This window comes from Neomonachus schauinslandi, chromosome 7, assembly GCF_002201575.2.
Source record: "Neomonachus schauinslandi chromosome 7, ASM220157v2, whole genome shotgun sequence".
NCBI classification, from domain to species: Eukaryota; Metazoa; Chordata; class Mammalia; order Carnivora; family Phocidae; genus Neomonachus; species Neomonachus schauinslandi.
Genome location: NC_058409.1, coordinates 109,914,247 through 109,935,863, shown reverse-complemented (window position 1 = coordinate 109,935,863; position 21,617 = coordinate 109,914,247). Strand labels below are relative to the sequence as shown.

At 35.7% G+C, this 21,617-nt stretch overlaps 1 protein-coding gene across 6 annotated transcripts in view; it reads right to left on the bottom strand.

Annotated features, from left to right (window-relative positions):
* Positions 1 to 21,617, bottom strand: part of CSNK1A1 (casein kinase 1 alpha 1) — a 49,045-nt gene that overhangs the window by 13,211 nt on the left and 14,217 nt on the right. For 4 of the 6 annotated variants that reach the window (XM_021700732.1, XM_021700746.1, XM_044917155.1 and 1 more), the window contains exons 3-7: positions 12,259 to 12,385; positions 9,504 to 9,602; positions 2,792 to 2,931; positions 1,385 to 1,463; positions 301 to 375 (exon numbers count right to left, since the gene is read on the bottom strand). In XM_021700732.1, coding sequence (XP_021556407.1) covers positions 301 to 375; positions 1,385 to 1,463; positions 2,792 to 2,931; positions 9,504 to 9,602; positions 12,259 to 12,385 — 520 coding nt within the window. Of the gene's footprint in view, positions 1 to 300; positions 376 to 1,384; positions 1,464 to 2,791; positions 2,932 to 7,005; positions 7,090 to 9,503; positions 9,603 to 12,258; positions 12,386 to 21,617 lie in introns of all 6 variants that reach the window. The other 2 variants (XM_044917154.1, XM_021700753.2) reach the window with 1 other exon arrangement.

Sequence of the window (21,617 nt, the reverse complement as noted above, 5' to 3'; positions counted from 1 at the left end):
GGCACCGGTTTAGAGATAAGGAGAATATTTCCTAATTTTGTCATAAATTGGTGAGGTTCCACTAGAAAACGTAACCTGCCCTATCTTCTTCCTCTAATTTTTAACAGATTATAGGGCCCAAACAAACCAGAAACATAAAATGCTTATTTAAAATGACCCATATGTTCAAGCCACTCTTAAAGATACTTAGAATTATCAAAACATACATTTAAAATGGCAAATAGCTACCTAATAGGATGTTTAAATTCCAGACTTCTTGGATTTTTTATATTAAAAAAAAAAGCCATCAGGCACACTTACCTTACATAAAACTTCAACAGGAGTGGACATCTTCTTTTCACTAATCTTTTCATATTTTTGCTTTTTTGTTGCAGCCTGTGGAAAATAAGAATCAAACCACATAGACATATTCAATACTAATAATACTATTCAATACTAATAAGAACCTTGTTAGTTTAACCCACCAGATATAAATGTAAACTTGAGATTCAAGAGAAATCATAACCTGGAATAAAAAATAAATCAAAGTACAATATACCAAAATTTCCCAACCCTAAACTGTTAGTTTTTTATAGGAGTTTCTACTTTAAAAACATTTTTAGCTGTTAAGAAAGGGTGAGTCTAATAAGAACATGATTTAATGGGTGAAGTTAAATCTGAAATGAGTTTTCACAACCGATATTCAACACAAGGGCAAAGGTATAAGTAGATCAATAACAAAAACAGTGCCCACCATTTAGTAACACTATATAAAGTGTAGTAACATTATTAAGTGAAGTCAAAATATTTTTCCAATGTAAAAATAGTTCATATTGGATAGAACTATCCATACAAGCACTGAGCAACTGTCTAGTTCACGGATGCTCAATAAATACAGGGACCATTTTCCTTTAAAGGACCAATAAAGTATCAAAAGTAGCCTTTAAATTCTAGGACACGGTGAGTTATCATTAACAGACTCACAAAAGTCAGGGTGAAACTCCTAATTAATAGAAACAAGTGTTAGGATAATTAAGATAGCTAGTATTACTAGAAGAACCAGTTTTACTACACATAAAAGTATACATTTTCAACATACTGGGAACACATCAAAATGAGAAAGCCTCCACCTTTAATTAGCCCATGTCAATTTCCATTGAGATAAAGCTACTGGTTACCAATGGGTACCTGCTTACTGTCCCAAAGGAAACTGTTCTTTAGGCCTGACTCCGGGATTCTATTAACTTAATTCTTAAATGATCAGATTTTACTTTCCCAATAAAAGGTAAAAAATAAAGTTAATTCACTCTCAGAAAGCCTCATGTTTGAAAGGGATCTTAAAGTTCATCTCCAATATGTACTTTTATTCTTAAAACAAAAAACTGGGAATGGGAGTCTCATTTACCTTTAGTCCCTGCCATGGCAGGCTGGTTCTATTAAAATACATCAAAACATATCCTAATGATTCCATGTCATCTCGGCGACTAGAAAAGAAAATGTAAAGTTATGAGCTGGAATTATTATGGAAAACATGTGAAAGAAAGGCAGGTACACAAGAAGTTTTCCCAAGCAAGGAGAAAAAGCAATTTGGTGGCTTGTGAAAGAACGTACTTAAAGTAATAAAAACATAAAATAAATTAAATTAAAAAATTAAAAAGTTCATAAAGAGTTATGTCTAACAAAATTTTCTCACAGAATACAAAATTATAAAATCCAACACAGTCTGCAATTTAATTTCTAAAGAGCAAAAAGGATTTAGCTGAACAACTTTCTAAATGAAGTTAATAAAGACGGAAGAACAAAGTAGCAGGATACTTTTAAGTTTTGCAGAAGCTTATAAAAAAGAACTTGAGGGATGCTGAAATAAATTAATATTTTAAAGCTAATTAAGCATCTATATGAATATATACACACACATAACACTGAACATTTCCTAAGCTTAAAATTCTTCTCTTGAGGGCGCCTGGGTGGCTCAGTTGGTTAAGCAACTGCCTTCGGCTCAGGTCATGATCCTGGAGTCCTGGGATCGAGTCCCGCATCGGGCTCCCCGCTCAGCAGGGGGTCTGCTTCTCTCTCTGACCCTCTTCCCTCTCGTGCTGTCTCTCATTCTCTCTCAAATAAATAAATAAATAAAATCTTTAAAAAAAAAAAAAATTCTTCTCTTGAAGCGCCCTAACCTGGAAGCATATCATTTATCATTTCTGTGCTTGTTTTAAGGAGCAAAACTGACTGATAAAAGATGAAGATGAAAAACCAGGAAAAAAAAGAAAACAGAAGACCTAGAAAAGGCAAAGAGATCATGACAATGTTTACCTCAATCCAGATCCTATTAATTTATGTAGGAGTGAAAGGGTAGAACATGAGATGGCCCACCAACCCCCTCTTGGTCCATCAGGACTCAGATAATAACATTTTCCTTGTAAAAATAAATAACTAATATATTCTTCTCCAAAATTTAACTTATACTACTAAAATATAGAAAGTCCAAGATCAGCATTAAGAAAATAAGTACTGTCTTCAGTTGCAAAAAAAAAATAAAAATAAACAAGATAAAACTGCTTGTATGCTAACTTTCCATCATGCAGTATTTTCTCCCCAAGAGACAACCTTCAACAAAGAAAACAAAAGGTCTCTCATTTAATTGGCTTCTCAGCACTAACTAAAGCCAACAGGTAAAAGGATTAACATGTTTCCTCAAATCCTCAGCCAAGAGACGTCTTTATATATCATAAGAAACTAGTTAAAATATTTCAAAAATTCTTTAGTGACTTTTGCTATGGATTTGATAAACACATTCATTTTTCAAACTCACCTCTGTTCAATACCAAGATGTGCATTGATGCTAGCGTATCGAGCAGTGCCAGTCAGATTTTTATCTTCTCTGTATGGTATGTGTTGCCTTGTCCTGTTGTCTCTGTACTTTTTGGCCAAACCAAAATCAATAAGGAATAACTTTAAAAGAAAATAAAGGGATATTAGGCTTCCAACCTTGTTCAACTGAACTGCTTCTTATTCATTAAATGGCATTTATACTATCTTGTTCAATTATATCAAAATAAAGTATCACAGGCAGAAAACATGAACAAACAACACTCCAATAAGCTTCTACTAGTCCTCATCAATAAATCAAGTTAAAAAAAAATACAGTTAAGTGGTTGATCCTTGTGAGCTGAACCAACTTCACAGGCCCAGTTTACTATACACTCAGGAGCCTGTCTTTAGAAAAGTAGTGGAAAAATATATACATGTTTGATAGCAGAGTTGACAAGTGTGCTGTGTGCCATGATGAAATCTGACATCCTGTTACTGTTGGTAAACAAGCATGAGGTTTCAAAAACTAAACATAAACTATCTGGAATTCTTCCATTTTATAAAGGCCATTTTTCATTCAGTATGCCAACAGAATGTTCATTATTTAAAATAAGACAACTCTGAAAGTTTGATATTGACAACAAACCCAAAATTTTTATTAACAAAAAATAAAGATTTTTTTTTTTTTTTAAAGCATGCATTACTTCTACTACTTCCCACTGACATTTATCCATGTATCAGGTTAAACTTCTGGGAAATACAGTAAGCTGATCAAAAATCTTTTTAAAAAGGACTTAGTATTTACTTATATCAAGATAACTTACAATCAGCAGTTTAAAGGAGCTAACTAAAAACCACACTAGTATTTTAGAACAAAATAATGTTTAGTGCTGTCTTATTTATATGGTACACAGGGAATAAGATATTCATTTATAATGTAGCTAATTTTTAAAAGTAACTGAGATTTATTCTCCATGATTAACACTTCAAAGAAGGAAAAAACCTGTTTTTTATCAAAAAAGAAAAAATCCAAAATATATTCATATTTACCTACCTTCTAAAGCAAAATAATCTTTACTCCAATTTTTAGTCTTGATCATAAATTCACTTATTAAAGTTATGTTTACAAAGATTATCCAACAAGGCAGGTCTATGTGGCATTACAGTACAGAGCCCTAGACTTTTTTCCCCCTAGTTATGCCTACATTTTAGAGTTCTTTTTTCCATTAAGTAAGACTTTGGGTCCCTTCTACCCAGTTTATAATCTGTAATGTCCTAGGAAACTGGTCACCTAGCCTATTAGAGTTTGTATAAGAATAAATAAAGTGAATGATTTAGGTGAAAAGATGTGATCAAACGCCTCTCTTAGGAGGATGAAAAACACTTCTATCGAGGGGTACCTGGCTGGCTCAGTTGTAAGAGCATGAGACTCAATCTCCGGGTTGTGAGTTCCAAGCCCCATTGTTGGGCATAGAGAGTACTTAAATAAATAAATAAATCTTAAAAAAAAAAGAGAGAGAAAGAAAAGAAGAAAAAGAAAAACACTTATATCAGGCAGGCACTGTACCCTGGCCTTAACTGGACATCGGGATGGGAAAGACATGGAGGTTTGAGCTTATGTCACCAATGTAACAATGAGATACTTATTTTTACCTGGTCTACTATAAAAGAAGGAAGATTACATTTTTAGTAAAATTTAACTGGAGAGCTCTCTAGTAGATTAAATTCACTTCCTCAGCAATCACATTATTATACGTCTATGAGAAAGTCTTATAAAACACAAAGAGAAATAAAGCTCACACTCTTAAGTTTCTCTTGATATGAAAATGGGCTCAGCATATAAATATTAAAATGAGCAAAATACATTTCTGTGAAGCAAACCAAAAAGTATGACTTAAGATTCTGCAGAGTCACATTGAAAAGAAAACAAGGCAAAAACAAACACAAAAAGGACATCCAGCTTCATAGTATTTTTAAAAATACCCCTAAGAATTATGTGGGTTCTAAATAAAAGGTGATTAGGACATAGACTCTCCTCCTCTAAAGGATATTTTCTGGGATTGCTTCTTTTAATACTTCAAAATAGAGAAGATAGGAACTCTGACATATTATACCTGATAGTTTCATTCGTAAGTCTATATTCAGTAGCTCCATTTGCAACTCAATAACCAGACATTTTCTCACAACTTTTTAAGATTTTATAAAAACTCAGTGTTTACTAAAGTTCTTTCCTTCCACAACTCTAAAGGATGAAATGTAGTTTATTAAGAAAACAAACACTATCTTCTCAAATATCTCAAACTTTAATATCGAAACAAAAAACTACAAAGCCAATCAACTCTAAATATTCTCTTACAAAACCTGAGAGTAAGTCAGGAAAAATAATTTCACTGCTAAACAAAGCTATCTTATTTTATGAGCAAACAACTGAAGAGAAAGATTATTCAAAATTAAAAAAAAAATCTAAATCTCTTGGTAGTTCATCATTTTCTGGTGGAACCTATCAAGTTTCATTAGTAGCCCTCTGTTTTGAATTTAAAAATGAATACAAACATAATAGAAGTGTTTACATGACACCACAGGATAACAAAGATACATCCAACAGCCGCAAATATATAAAGAATCAAACAAGGAAAAGTCAATATTCAGTAAGTCGTAAGATAATGTATTTTTTACAGGTCTGCATATACAAAAAGAAGTCTAATTTCTTTGGTGGGCCAAGCTGCTTTTCTGTGGATTTGTGTTTTGTGTTCCAAGTAAAATTTTTGCCTGTTTTATAGAATGCAGCCTATTCTTCAAAGGCATGTAGTAATGAGTTAATGTTGTATATACTGGGGTAACTCCATCCAGCAGAGGTGCACCTTCCTCAGAAAACACTAAAGCTAATTTTAGTTTTCAGTATATCTAGCAATTTTTCTCTTAACCAGGGGCCACTTTTCCCTGCCCTTCCAAAAAATTCACAAGTTCACTTTTCTTCACAACCCAGCTAACCTGTATGCAGAGAAAATAAACAATTTTATGGAAATTATTAAATGATTATGCTACAAAATATAAATTAAACGTGTGAATGAATGGATAAGCAAAAATGGGGCACTAGGTGCTTTATTATGTGCCTAATTACCCAGCAACCCCTCTTCCCACGCTCCAACTAAGAATCAGTCACAATTGTTATTTCTTTGTGAATGAAAATAAGTCTGAATTTCGGAAACCTATTTAACAGCAGGAGAAGATGGTACCTGGAATAACGCCGGGCAGTATGGAAAAGAATTAAATGATCACCCAGATGATGAATGTGGTACAAAGTATGGAACATACTTTGAAACTACAAAGTATGTTCATACACCAAATACAACTTTTCTCTTTTGATTACTCATGCCAATACTTCCTTTCTCAGTATATACTAAATTGAATGATGATTCATTTATTTGCTCAAGAGCTTAATTAACAAAGCTCACTAACTTCTAGAGTTCCACCTACATAAAAAAATTTTTTTAAGAAAATTACTGGGGTGTTTACTTGGCCTGCCAAACACTAAATCATCAGGTTATGCATTCCTTTATCTTATGTGTTATTAATTGGTAACTGTTTGATAAGTGCTTCAATGATGTTACTGTTATACTGCAATGTCTCCTAGTTCCAGAGCATATAATGCTCTTTCAGCATCTCACGCCATTTGGTTGAAGTTGGGAGAATTCACAGATTGAGGAAAATCAATTCTACAAACACTAGATCTCAAATCTGATCTACACTTACCTGAAGTTCACTAGGGAAGGGGAAGAGAGTTGATGCAGAATATATTCATCATACAGCACTGATGCACTGAATTTAGATGTATTTCATGCATTAAGTTCTGCAACTTCAAATACATTTTTAAAAACTAACAGTCTATCTCAAGTTTACCATTAGACAAAGAATTTCAACACTAGACCAACATATCATTTCCTCATGTGGATGTTAGAGATCTAAACATAATCCTGTTTTCATTTAGGTTTTCTCTAAACTTTACAAATTTTAAGCAAAAGCCACAAAAAAAAAAAAATCTTAGTAATGTTATATGTTTGCCAAGTATGTCTGAATAATGCCAACGTAAGAGATGCTTGAGCAAGATCTACATTCTCCAGAATTAAAACAAAACAAAAATAATCAAAATAAAACAATAAAAAAGAAAAGCACATGAATTTGGGATTGAGGTTGGAATAGGAGACAGTTTCAGACCTGGTTTAATCCTGAGAAAGATGGGTCCTGAGAAGTACTAACAGTCATGCTTCTTTTCCTCTTCCCCACTGGAGATTCTAAACACTAAACAGACAATAGAGGGTGGCAGTGCATCAAACAGTATTGCTTACATTGCAACAATGGCCGGCGCAGACAGGCAACACCGAGGCATTAGAGAAAGAACAGGGTAGCCAAATGCCATCCTTCTTCCACCAAGCACTGTAGCTTCTCAGTTTTCCAAATAAGAATCACATGCTCAAGAACATTTGAATTCTGGAAAATACTCAAGTTTTTAATGCCACTATATTGTGTCACTGCCTGAATCAGGGATAGCAATGGTGACATTTGGCTCTTTAATTTTTTAATCAAAACTGGGGAATTTGGTTCTGGAATATTTGGTATCACAATCTGCCCTTCCCCCAAAAAAGATTGTACAGGGGAAAAAAATCTTCAGTAAGGAAGAGGTAGAAGGCATTTAGTCACCTCAAAATTGGTTTTCATAAGCATGCAGGGCTGATTACTGGAAGAGATGAACAAATTCACTAAGATTGGAGTGGTCACTCCTAAATATCAAATTCAGAACAATTTTCCAAATTAAGAAATTTGACTTAAAAAAAAACAAAAAAAACCTCAAAAGCCCCCCCCCACTCTTTCTCCCCCATTAATAGAAAACTACTACGACAAGCTAACCAAAGAATCCAGTCTCATAAAACTGGCATTTTTTTCAAACTACAATACAGAAGGAAAACACTAAAAACCAACTACATAAACAAAACACTAATCTAAAATGTTCAAGAACAACATTTAGAATTTGGATCTTTGTTAAGTGAAACACTGCACTTCTACCCTAGGGTCTCTGACCCGTATTAACAGCAAGCAGCTCCACAGTATTTTATTACCTCTAGAGAGGACACAAGATCCTAAAAAGGTTTTCATCATGGGGCAAATTGGACATCCTAACACAACATGTAATTAACAAGCTATTTTTAAAGGGAGGGGGAGCAAAGAGGTATTATCTAGGTCATCATTTAATTTTAAGACAAAAACCATGTACTGCAATGTCGACATGCAGAACACAGATCACAAGAGGATAATGGGTCTTTAGCAGGAAGAAAATGGGGAAGGAGGGCTGGGAAATGGCCAAAAGATCAGGGTCAAACTGACAAAATTGCCCAAAAAATTAAGACCAGTAATTTGTTTTCAATTCAATTACCAGGTTTTGCAATAACAATTAAGCACCTGGATGCTTCAGAGAGAGAAGCTACATAATATTTAAAAAAAAAAAAAAAAAAAAAAGATGCAATTTGGGAATGGCAAGATCAGTTATATGTCGATATACACAACTTTCATTATTTAAAGTTTAGCTTTCAACAAAAAAAAATTTATTTCCTAAAACTTGGTCAGACCAACATTAATGTCTCACACATTAACAAATAACACCAGTTCTAATGGTAATGGCTACAAGTTGGCATTCATACAGGCAAACGAAGGTAAACATTTATAGCCAGACCTAAAAACACCAAACATTTCCTAATGATTTAATAAAACAAATGGGAATCTTCCTTCCAAAAACAAAACAAAACAAAAAACCACAAAAACCAAAAAGCCCCAAGTTGTCCTGAAGTTGAGAATTTCTATCAGATCATCAGATCATAACATGCTTAGTGCATTGCCAATGCTGCCTGTCTGCCCGAGCTCAACATTGAATCGATAAATAAAGCAATTCACTCAATAAAACTAATCATTGCAGATAAAGTTTCAACACAATTAGTTTCTAACTGCAGTCATGCGTCACTAGCTAAAACCCAATCACCCCGTATGTTAACCATTCTGAGACCCCAATGAATACTAATTTTGTTGTATGAATATTCATTTCACTTGACTATATATTTTCCTTTGAAAGGGGAAGGAAGGATGGAGAATCCACCCAACTTGGCACCCAAGTAAGAAACTGTCAACTACTTTTGAAGCAGGCCCAAAAGTTATCCTTTTGAATACACAAATCCAAGGACTGAAGAATTCTCATTATGATCATGCTCAGTCAGCAAATGTTAACGCCATGGTGACAGATGGGTCAGTGGTTCCCACGCTGGCACGAACACATATATTACAAAAACCCACACTTCAGAGACAAAGGTTAAAATCTGATTTCAGCATTCAGGAAAAAAAGTATATGGGGTTTTTTACTACTTGAATGAGTGAAAAATAGATACAACTGTTTCATAATTAAATAACAGATAATTACATTTCATTATAAAGCCCTTGGGAACTTTGTATTTCCATATAGATAATTAACCTTGGTTGAGTAAGTTGGGAGAAAATTTATTTCAAGTTACTAAGTTAATAGAGTTAGCTGATTACCCTTCTAGCACAATCTTTTAAAGCAATCATCAACAGCAAATACAATTTCCTATGACTTCTTAAAGACTGAAAGTCTATCAAAGCAATTGTTGGAGTTTTTACTCTTTGTTCTTTCATGCAAAGAACATTTGACTAACCTTATTACAGTGACGCCCAATACCCATTAGGAAGTTATCTGGCTTAATGTCTCTGTGTATAAAATTCTTTGTATGCACATATTCAATTCTACTGATCATCTGGAAAAAAAAAGGAGGGGGTGAGAGATAATTATGTAATTTGAATTGTGATACAAGACAGCAACACATTATTTCTCAATTATTTCTCAAGATCACAGATATATTTTAACAACTTCATTTAGAGTTCACAAAGACAGTGCTAGACAAAAATTAAATGTAAAGGGCATGGATACTGAAGCATAAACCTGCCCCATTCTTTGGCATGTTCTAGTATTGATTATAAACATAATATCTAACCTGGTAGGAAGAACTGGTGTTTGCAATTTTTAAATTACAAAAGTAGTAAATTTAGAATTGTTTCAGTTAGAGCTAATCATCAACTTTCCACACCCAATTCTCTGCCCCGAGGTAACCTGTGTTACAATAGCCTGACATTACCCATTTCCATACTCTTATTTACACACACGTATGAACTCATGTAATTGGGAATGGAGATGTTGACCAACTGAAAAATACAAGCTGTTACTGTTTTAACTGCAATAAAAGCATCCTATTCATTTTATTCTTCTTTGCTTCTTTTTAACTAAACATTCCTGGAAGTTAGTAGCATACAACATAAACACAAAACATGGGAACATACACATGCTATGTTTCATTTCTTAGATGCTTTTTGAAGTCTCCCTTGTTTTTTCCTCCACACAAGTAATCACATTCAAAAACTGAATAGTAAGGATATCATTCTAATAACCTTTTTTTAATTTCTTGGAAATTCTGCCAAGTCAAATGGTGTTAAGTCTTAGCATTCTTTTTAACGGTCATAAATAAATGGTATAGATTAAGTTTTCCCCAACCATTATTCCCACTGTTCCCAACATCTTCTCACTGTGAACAATAATGCTGTTAACATATTTCAATTAAATACATCCTTACGTACTAGTGCTTTTATTTCTATGGGCTATAAACCCTATACAATTGTAGGGAGAGTGGCTGGGTCGAAGTAGCTATCATTTTGATAGGTGGCACCAGATTGTCTTTAAAAACAGGCTCTAACAATTCATTTTCCAGCAATATTTGAGAGTATTTCTTTTCCCATTGGCAAACTTATTTTAGTTCCTTCTAAATTTTGCCAATATGACAGGTATTGACCTCACTTCTTCACTAACAGTTTAAAAGTCTGCTCATTTACTGTTCTGGAACTGCCAATCTGTACCTCTGTCCATTATTCTTTTGGCTTGTCCTTTTCTTACCGATTTTAAGAATTCTGTGCATATAACCATCTTTTCTGTCATTTGTTATGTAAATAAATTTTAAAAAACTGTCGTTACTATGGCATCACTTCTAGAATAGTTTTAATTGTCAAATTATCAAATGTCTATCTTTTCTGTAAGATACTTAAAAGTATTTGAAAATGTTTTCAACTAACTTTATCTTTCTACCCATACATATGTTTTTGCTCTTCTCAGTAGTATGTGTCAGGATTCTACTTATTCGTCCCCACTTTCCCTAGAGCTTTTATTACCATACAATTCTGAACTCTGACAAATGTCTCTTAAAGCCAAATCTATAATCAAACTATTTATACTTTCAAGGAAATAGATGTATACAATGTCCAAATAGCACCTTTAGTTATAGCAGCAACTTGTACTTTATTAAAGGAAGAAAAAAACATTTCTCTCACTTAATGTACTTACTTGTCCTAGTCTAAGTGATACCCATTAAACCAGGATCATTGATTCATTGGGAAAAAGTGTGGCAAAAGATAATAAATGGCCCCAACTACTTACCTTCAAGTGTTATCATCTACAGAGCCAAGACTTAGCAGCTACCTCCTTAAACCATTGCTTTAATGCAACCCCATTCCCTGAACTACATTTTTTTCTGTTACCAGTGTACCCAAGATAGACTTTTATCACAAAATCTTGAACGTAGTTTTTTCCATTTTTCTCTCCTGAACTGTACACTCCCAGAGGAAAGGGACTAGAGTTCTTATTCTTCTTTGCACCCTCTAGTTCTAAGTAAAGCAGAAGGCCCTGAATAAATGTTCACTTGTTAATACCTATGTGTTACAGAACCTACAGAATATAAACTCTTCTAGTAGGATTCATTCACATGTTAGTTAAAACATATTAGGAGGATCTTAACCTTCAGCATTTGAGTTCTTAACATACCACAAATAAAACAATGTAATTTGCTAATATTTGCTTGAACCACTCAAGAGGTTTTTTTTGTTAATCTTACTAGAATACCAGGTGATTACAGAGAATGAACACTATTTTCTAATCCTTTGAATTTATATTTTTAAAAATTCTAACTCAAATGCCAGTGTATCATCTCATTTTATTTTGACATCCAATCTAAATGTTAAAAATGTTACTCTCTTCCACAGCATCTTTATATATTGAGCGCTTTCTTCAAAAATCTTATAAAGAAACCTCTATAACCTTCACTAAAACAGACTCCATCTGATGAACAACTTGAAAACTACTGGGTACCAATATAATCCATTTCTGTCCTATGCCACAGGAGAACCTCTATTAAATCTTATTAAAGTAGTACTCTTGAATGAGTACAACCTACTATTATATCTTTTTTATTTTTTGCTGAACCTAAGGTTACAAAGCACAGGATTATACATACTCTGGTTTATAAAAATTTATATTACAATTAAATTATGAGTATTCTCAATTTTTTTTATTTTCATCAAAATTTCACATACCTGGTCAGCTAACATAAGTACAGTTTTCATTGTGAACCTTCTTGAACAGAAATTGAAGAGGTCTTCAAGGCTGGGTCCAAGAAGATCCATGACTAGCACATTGTAGTCTTTTTCTTGACCATACCACCTAACAAAATAAAAGGGGAAAAGGGAGAGCTTTAGGAAAAGGTGATTATCACTTAGTATCACTAAATTTCTAAAATTCTTAAGCTCTAATAGTAAAATAGTTTTCCTTATCTATTTATTTTATCAAAGTTACCATAGAAGCACCTGGCTGACTAGTCAGTGGAACATGCCACTCTTGATCCGGGGGTTAGGAGTTTGAGCCCCACATGGGTATACAGATTACTTATAAAATAAAATCCTTAAAAATAAATAAATAAATAAAGGTACCATATATTTTTTTAATCTACATTTTAAGTAATCTCTACACCCATTGTGGGGCTGGAACTCACAACCCCGAGATCAAGAGTGGCATGCTCCACTGACAGCCAGCCAGGTGCCCCAGTTAGGTTTTACTTAAGGTTTAAAGTTTTCCTCTATTCAGATGATGAGTCCATGAACTGACTATACTGCCCAACACAAAATTAAGGGTAAGGAGAGTTTCTTCTGTCAAGTGGCCCCACTGTCATATTAAGATAGAACTTGCACAGTAACCTTAACACTCCTCTTACCAGAGCATTTGAATTCTATATCCATCTGCCACTGATTCCCATGACTTCTGCCAAATTCCTTAATCTCACCTGATACTACTTCCTAACTACATTCCTAAGAAATGAAGGAGACTATACCAATCTTAAAAAGCAAAGATCCCTTTTGTTAGAACTCCTGTCCCATTTACTACCAAGTTGTATTTAATCAATAATTACTTGTTCTTTTTCAAAAAAAGGAGTCACAGTTTTGCTTAGTTTGATTACCAAAAATAACCAATATTACCATAAAGATGACATGTGCTTTCTACTGGAGCCCTGTTTTAATTATCCAATGCTTTATTACTGTGGGTAAATATACTATTTGTCCCCCCCCAAACTCAAGGAATAGCTAACTTTTAATTTTAGAGATTCCAAGGATTAGGAATCACTATAATAAATGATTTCAAGATTCTATATGCCTATAAAAATAAGATTCTGCTTGAAAAGAAAATTGGCCAATAAAAAAAAATTTTAAGAAAAAGTTATTTTAAAAGAGTGGAGTAATTTGTTAACTTCAACAAAAACTGATACCAAGATTTACCACTTTTTGACAAGTTTGTGTTTTAAAAATATTCAGAAAAGGGAAAAAGGCTTAAAAAAATCTATGGCAAAAGTATTAACAAATCATTAGTCTAGTGGGTAAATGTTTAGTGCTATTTCTTTTTTTAAATTTTGCTCTAGTATGTTGTTTTGTTGATAAGCCAATTATTTAAAAGAAAATCAAAATTAAAATTAGAGTGTGTGTGGGGCACCTGGGTGGCTGAGGTCATGATCTCGGGGTCCTGGGATACAGCCCTGTGTTGGGCTCCCCACTCCACATAGAGTCTACTTGTCCCTCTCTCAAAAAAATAAAATCTTAAAAAAAAAAAAAAAGAGTATGTGGGGTTAATATTTAAATATTTTTCTAAGAAATGCAAAATAAACTACTACATAGGTGGTCCCATATTCAGATACAAGGAATATGCTCCCTAATATTATATTATGAGAGTAAAAGATTAAAAAGGAACTAGTATAGAGGCACCTGGTTGCCTCAGTAGGTTAAGCGTCTCCCTTCAGTTCAGGTCGTGATCCCAGGGTCCTGGGATCAAGCCCCACATTGGGCTCAGGAAGCCTGCTTCTCCCTCTCCCTCTGCCTGCCTCTCCCCCTGCTTCTGCTTTCTCTCTCTCTCTGTCAAATAAATAAATAAAATCTTAAAAAAAAAAAAAAAAGGAACTAGTATAAAAAGTTCACACTCAGGGCACGTAGGTCAGAGTTGGTTGAGCATCTGACTATTGGTTTCAGCTCAGGTCCTGATCTCAGGGTTGTGAGATGGAGCCCTGCTTCGGGTTCCATACTCCCTCCCTCTTCCTTTGCCCTGCCCGGTTAGGCTCACTCTGTCTCTCTAAAGTAAACAAATAAATCTTAAAAAAAAAAATTCACCCTCCTTCCTATACTTCTGTTCCAACTGTTCTTGAGAACTACTTTACAAACACAATAAATAACTGCCACCAAACACACAAAAAGGAATCAATTTTCACACCCTTTTGCAGAAAAAGGTACCCTGATGGGAAAGTTTCTGCTTAACCTTTCAGAGATCTTGCCCACTACCCTAAGCAACAGAAATGCCAATGGCAGAGTTGGTCTAGAACTTACTGTACCTAAACTGTATACAAAGCAGCTGTTACTTTCCCTCTTCCAGCCTTTGTTTTCCATATAGGAATTCAACACCCTTGACATTCCTTCAAACATTTACTTGAAAGACTCACAGAGGTGGGTTTTTGGGGCTGGAGATAGGCACAGGAAGAGATGGATAAATCTAATAATAATATTAAAAGGTAAAATATGAACAAAGTAAATAGGTGTATGTTCTTTCCTTTTTCCTGTTTATTTTCTTTTTCTTGCATTTTTCCTCTTCTTAACTGGAGAGGTAAATCTGTGCTAGGGAGTTGTCAGAACTTCAAAATCAATCCTTGCCATTATAAATACCCAATACTAAAATTAGCAGATTCTTAATAATATAATTATAAATTATAAATAAATTAAAATATTAATATTAATATAAATTAATATAATTTATCTAGGTTTATTTTTTTTATTTTTTAAAAATTATTCATTTGACAGAGAGAGAGAGCGAGAGAGGGAACACAAGCCCCATGTTGGGTGAAGAGATTACTTTTAAAAAACAATTTGGAGGGGCGCCTGGGTGGCTCAGTCCTTAAGCGTCTGCCTTTGGCTCAGGGTTCGAGCCCCGCATCGGGCTCCCTGCTCAGCGGGAAGCCTGCTTCTCCCTCTCCCCCTCCCCCTGCTTGTGGGAGTGGGAGAGGGAGAAGCACGCCTCCCGCAGAGCAGGGAGCCTGACACGGGGCTTGATCCCAAGACCCCAAGACCATAACCTGAGCCACCCAGGAGCCCCTAACTTATCTAGGTTTTAAAGAAAAAGAAATACGCTATACAAGAACACCAAATCCAGGCAGCAGCTCTTTCTGCCACAGGTCCTGTCCCCATGCTTTAATAAACCATCTTTTTGCAACAAAAACAAAAACAAAACAAAACAACAAAAAACCCCCACCAAATCCAGAAAGAACTAAGGCAATGAGAAGGCACAAAAAGTCAAACGTGAAAAGGGAAAGCAAAAATCAACTCTCCTCAGACCACATGCCATCTCTCCATGGACAGATTTCCACTGGATGCCTCACTAACTACAACAGTTGAGCAAATTTTACAACCATCCATCTAACCCAAATACAAACATGAAATGTAAAAGGCACAAATTCGTATTTCCTATCTTCATGCAATTACACAGGACTTCAAAAAGAACTTTCTGAGAAGTCATCTGCAAAATAAGCCTTTAGCAGAATACTCCCATAATAATGAGAAACTGGAAAGAATTAGATGAATTTTAGAAACATGCTGAAGAAAAGAATCAAGTTATTGGGCATTTTCCTCCTTACCTGCATAAGTGTGTAAGACATATCTGCTATTCTCAACATCAAAAAGATAAACAGTCCATAGAAAGCAGCTAAAATAGAAATGTTCAAAGGCACTTTTCTCCACAGAAAAACCATGCATTTCTATATTAGGTCTTCCTGCTGTATAGAGACTGGTATTGAAACTTCTTAAACCTAAGTGACAGGTGTTTCTATCTTTCATACTTCCTTTTGGTCTCAAGGAATATATAAAGTTAACACCTCACTCTCCCCATCTGTGCTTTCCACCTCTCTAACTCATCCAGACATTAGTACACAAAGATTAGAAGCCAGGAACAGTCTACTACTTATCCAAACCGTACTTATTCACTTTCTACCCTCACCTCCATGTTTTCCACTTCTATTCTAAATGAGCTTCTAACTCTCTACTTTCAACCCCAATGTCCTAATACCCAGACACCAAAGAAATCTTAAGTAGCCTGTTCCACACTGGTCCATTTCAGATAGAATTCCCATAGCCACTGACTACTGCTTGTATCCACAATCAAACCCCTTGACAATACAGTATCCAGGTGCTGCCACTTTGTGGTGTTTCTGTCTCCACACCTAGTAGAGTAAGACCTTACTGTCTGTTTGAAATCATCTTCACAGAACCTGGGTAATGAGCAAGCACTAACCTGATTCTCTGAGTTCATTTAAGTCTGCAGACAATCTGAAACCAACCAACACAAAAACTCAGATATTATCTTTAGACCTCTTTTATGTGAGTGCGGTATATGTTGCTAGTAAGTACAATATAATAAAGTGATGTACATACACAATGTAGGTACTCAAATTTATCTATGAGATTAAAGAAAGAACTCTGGTTTGATTTGGACCTTATTCTTACTAAGTTTCAAAACAAGCAGAAAAAGCAAGTAATTTAATGGATGAATTTAAAAAAAAAAGTGCAAGGGTCTCATTTTTCCATTTACTTGTTTTAAATCAATGCTTTCAGACTTAAGAGTTGCCTGACCAATCAAGGACGTCGTAGACTGAAGAATGAGTTTGAAATTTATATAACTGTCATTACTTAAAGCATAAGAAAGCTACCTTAAGTTCTAAAGAAGATGCTAAGGCAAGGTCCACCTCTTTGCTCTCATTTCCCTTCCTCTAAACCCATACCCAAACTAAACCTAGTTAAAAAATTAAGACACATGAAAAGCAGAATTTAAGACAATACAAGAGTCATTGGGGCTGACAAAAAGTGCTAAAAGAATTCAGAAAACCAAAAGATCAACAGTAATTAAATTTATCCAAAAAAGCCTTGTGAAAATGGTCTATTACCAGTCAGATCCTGACAAAGGGATAGTATTTTGATTGGGAAGGTAGTAAAGGGCATGCTAGCAGGGGTAAGAATAAACTTATAAACTATAAGAGGAAAGTCAAGGTGGCTTATAATTCAGGGCTATATTATAGACTCTTGAAGGTCAGGCTAAAGAGCTTTTAAATTCTATAAATAACTGGGCGAACTACCAGTACAGTGTGGTGGGGGACATAATACAATTCAATCAACATTTTAAGATTAGCCTTGGCATCAATATGCAATGTAGAAATTGGGGAGTGGGAGAAGGATGAGACAATGACATGGTGACCAATTAGAAGTGTTATGGTTAGAAGGGTGCTGGGTGGCACAGTCAATTGAGTGGCCGAACCTTGGTTTTGGCTCAGGTTGTGATCTCAGGGTTGTGAGATGGAGCCTCGCTTTAGGCTCCATGCTCAGCAAAGAGTCTACTTGAGATTCTCTCTCCCTCTCCCCTTTGCCCCTCCCACTAGTGCTTTCGCATGCTCTCTCTCAAATAAATAAATAAATCTTTTTTTTTTTAAACAATTCGAAGCTTTTTTTTTTTTAAAGATTTTATTTATTTATTTGAGAGAGAGAGAATGAGAGAGCACATGAGAGGGGGGAGGGTCAGAGGGAGAAGCAGGCTCCCCGCCGAGCAGGGAGTCCGATGCGGGACTCGATCCCGGGACTCCAGGATCATGACCTGAGCCGAAGGCAGTCGCCCAACCAACTGAGCCACCCAGGCGCCCATAAATAAATAAATCTTAAAAAAAAAGTATTATAGTTGGAGACTTGATGCTAGGATTTCTTCTCTCTGAGAATCTCTTCATGAAAATAAAAAAACCTTAGAAAAGAAATAAAATGACTGAAATATTTTAAGTATTGCTATGAGGCCTAAGGACTTCCAAGAACCATAAATCAGAATAATTATCATAAATATGCAGTTCAGGGCACCTGGTGGTTTAGTTGGTTAAATATCTGCCTTGGGCTCAGGTCATGATCCCAGGGTCCTGGGATCGAGCTCAGTGGGGAGTCTGCTCTCCCCTGCTGCCCCCTTCTTGTGCTCTCTCACTCTCAAACAAATAAATAATAAGTATGTAGTTAAGATTAAAGCACTCAAATAGGTTTCATCTCTATGACTAGGACAATAATAATGGAAGACTTGTTTAATGTAGGTCCTCCCCTCAGACTATCAGTTTGATAGGTGTGATGGTTAATCTTTTTTTTTTTAAAGATTTTATTTATTTATTTGAGAGAGAGAATGAGAGAGAGCATGAGAGGGGGGAGGGTCAGAGGGAGAAGCAGACTCCCCGTTGAGCAGGGAGCCCGATGTGGGACTCAATCCCAGGACTCCAGGATCATGACCTGAGCCAAAGGCAGTCGCTTAACCAACTGAGCCACCCAGGCGCCCGTGATGGTTAGTCTTATGCATCAGACTGGGCTCAAGGATGATGGGATAGCTGGTAAAACATTACTTTGGGGTGTCTGTGAAGGTGTCTCCAGAGATCAGCACTTGAATCAAGATTAGCACTTGGATGACAGACTAAGATCACCTTCCCCAAAGTGGAGGGCTTGAATAGAAAAGGGACTAATACTAAAAAGCAAAGGAAGGGAAAATTCGTCAGCTAGAGCTGGGACATGCATCTTCTGCCCTCCATTACCCAAGCTTATGGTTCTCAGGCCTCTAGACTTGGAACCAAAACTACACCACTGGTTTCCTAGGCCTCCAGCTTGCACACCTCAAACTGGTACTTCTTTGCCTCCATAGGGGTAAGCCAATGCCTCATAAGAAATGTCTTTCTGTTTATATAATATCCATTGGTTCTGTTCTCTGGAGAATCCTGACTAATACAACATGGGCAGCCACTGTATTTGTCTTATTCACAACTCTATATTCCAGGCATCCAGCACAATGCCTTACCCGTGGGAAATGCTCAATAACATTTGCTGAATTAAAGAGTGAAAAGTCAGATTAGAGGCTCTAACAGGCTGGAGAGTGCTTGATTTGGCACATAAGGGAAACAAAACAAGGAAAACAAAACCACTCTGTACTTCAAGTATAAAATCATCTGGAAGCATCTATTCATCTTTGATTCAAATTAGCCAAGTAATTATAAAAGTTTACAAGTGATATCCTTAACCGGTACATGTTTCTTCCTGTGCCGCTTATCCTCCCGTCCTTAGGTCATTAATATCAAAGTCTTCACTGAACAACTAAAAAGCAGGAGCACTGAATCAGTGCTATAATAGCATCTCCATTCTCAAGACACTGTCTCTCAAACTTTCTTGCCAAGCCATCATCATCCAATCTTTATGTTCCTTTTTATGAGGGTAGAAAATAAGATCTGTTCTAGTACAATCTAGCTGATCCCCGCCGCCCCCCCCCAGCTCCTAAATTACCAGACTTTAACAGAAGAGTACTCTCAACCACAACAGAACCCCCTACTCTCAATTTAAATACCTGAGTCTCAAATCCTTCTGGTACTGCATTCATTTGATTACTTCTGGAAGCTGCAGACATCTAAGACCTTGAGTCTTCGACACTGTAACCTCTAACCTAAAACTGTCAGTACTTACTAAGCTCCATTTCTTTTTTTTTTTTTAAGATTTTATTTATTTATTTGAGAGAGAGAGAATGAGAGACAGAGAGCATGAGAGGGGGGAGGGTCAGAGGGAGAAGCAGACTCCCCGCCGAGCAGGGAGCCCGACGCGGGACTCGACCCTGTGACTCCAGGATCATGACCTGAGCCGAAGGCAGCCGCCTAACCAACTGAGCCACCCAGGCGCCCTGCTCCATCTTATTAATGGCATTCATTATGAAAACAACCAATAATGCACAATAGTTTCAACCACATTCTGATTCAGGGTAAATCTTCAGCCCTTTTGAAAGAGAACTAGAAACAGGACTTAATATGGGTTTACCTCTTAGTTTTCTATTAATTACTGATAAACAAGACTGCTGTGTAACTCTTGTTTTCCTTAAGTTTCTTTGCCCATAACTGCTCCTTAGATTTGTGGCCTCTATTTTACTCTGAATACAAGGTACCTAGAATTTAATGACCTAAACTTAATTTCTCCTGCCATCAAAAATTTAAGAGCATCAATCTATTTCCTTCTCTTGCAACTTCACATTTAAGATACAATTCAGGGGCGCCTGAGTGGCTCAATCAGTTAGGCATCCAACTTGATCTCAAGAGTCATGAGTTCAAGCCCTCCAATGGGCTCCACGTTCAGCATGAAACCTACTTTAAAAAAATTAAAAAATAAAAAGCAAAAAATACAATTGAGATTTTAAAAGGTCAGTAACATAATTTTTATCCATAATCCCTGGGATTTGTAACTTGCAGAAATACCTCTGAAATGGTTTGAAATTCAGGGCATCTTCACTAAAGAAAAGACACTCAATGCAATCTGGCTACTGTAAGGAAGTGGAGGATCAGGTTTAATAGACACTGTGGAATACCTAGAACTTTAAACACAAACACAGATTAGAACAATTTCTCCATACTGACAACTGTTTTAGACATAAAGTAACTGAGAAAAGACCACAGTTTTAGCTGTAGGGATGGCAATCAAAGTAATAATGCTGATAAATGTGATACCAAGAAATTTTAGATATATTAATTCAAACTTTTAAATCTTTCTTCAAACCGTTCAACCTTTTTTTTTTTTTTTAAAGATTTTATTTGTCAGAGAGAGTGAGCAAGAGAGAGAGAGAGAGCACAAGCAGGGGGAGCGGCAGGCTCCCCGCTGAGCAAGGAGCCCGACGCGGGACTCAATCCCAGGATCATGACCTGAGCCAAAGGCAGATGCTCAACCGACCGAGCCACCCAGGCGTCCCAAACCGTTCAACCTTTTTTAACTGATTTTCCCACCTTTACAATCTCACATGCCTAGGGAGGGCATTAACAAGCATGTAAGTAATTGAGAGTTAAAACAAGGCTAGGAAGAGAAAAGAAAATAAATATTGGGAACCTACCAAATGAGTGACCAACCTTGCATCAAATGTATTTAGCCACAATGCCACAGACCTTGTCTAAACGATTTGGGGAGTGGAGGTGAAGTAACTCCTACATCAACATTTCTTAATCTTTTTGGTGCCACAGATCTCCCACCTTTGGTAGTCTGATAAAGCCTATAGATTCCTTCTCAGAATATTTTAAATGCAGAGAATAAAATACATAGCATTATAAAGGAAAACAATTATAGGGAAATTCAGCCACACTAAGATTACTTAATTTTGATATAGTAAAGTACATGTTCTTTATTAATGAGATAAAAGAGCAGATCTAATTAGGACTATTAATTATGAAGCAGTTAGGAGTGTAAACAATATTCTGAGATACCTGCAACAATAATGTGTTATGGAGAAATACCTGTGATTTCTACTGGTGATAAAGCCAGAGGTACTGCTAAACTAGTGAAGATTTCTTGCC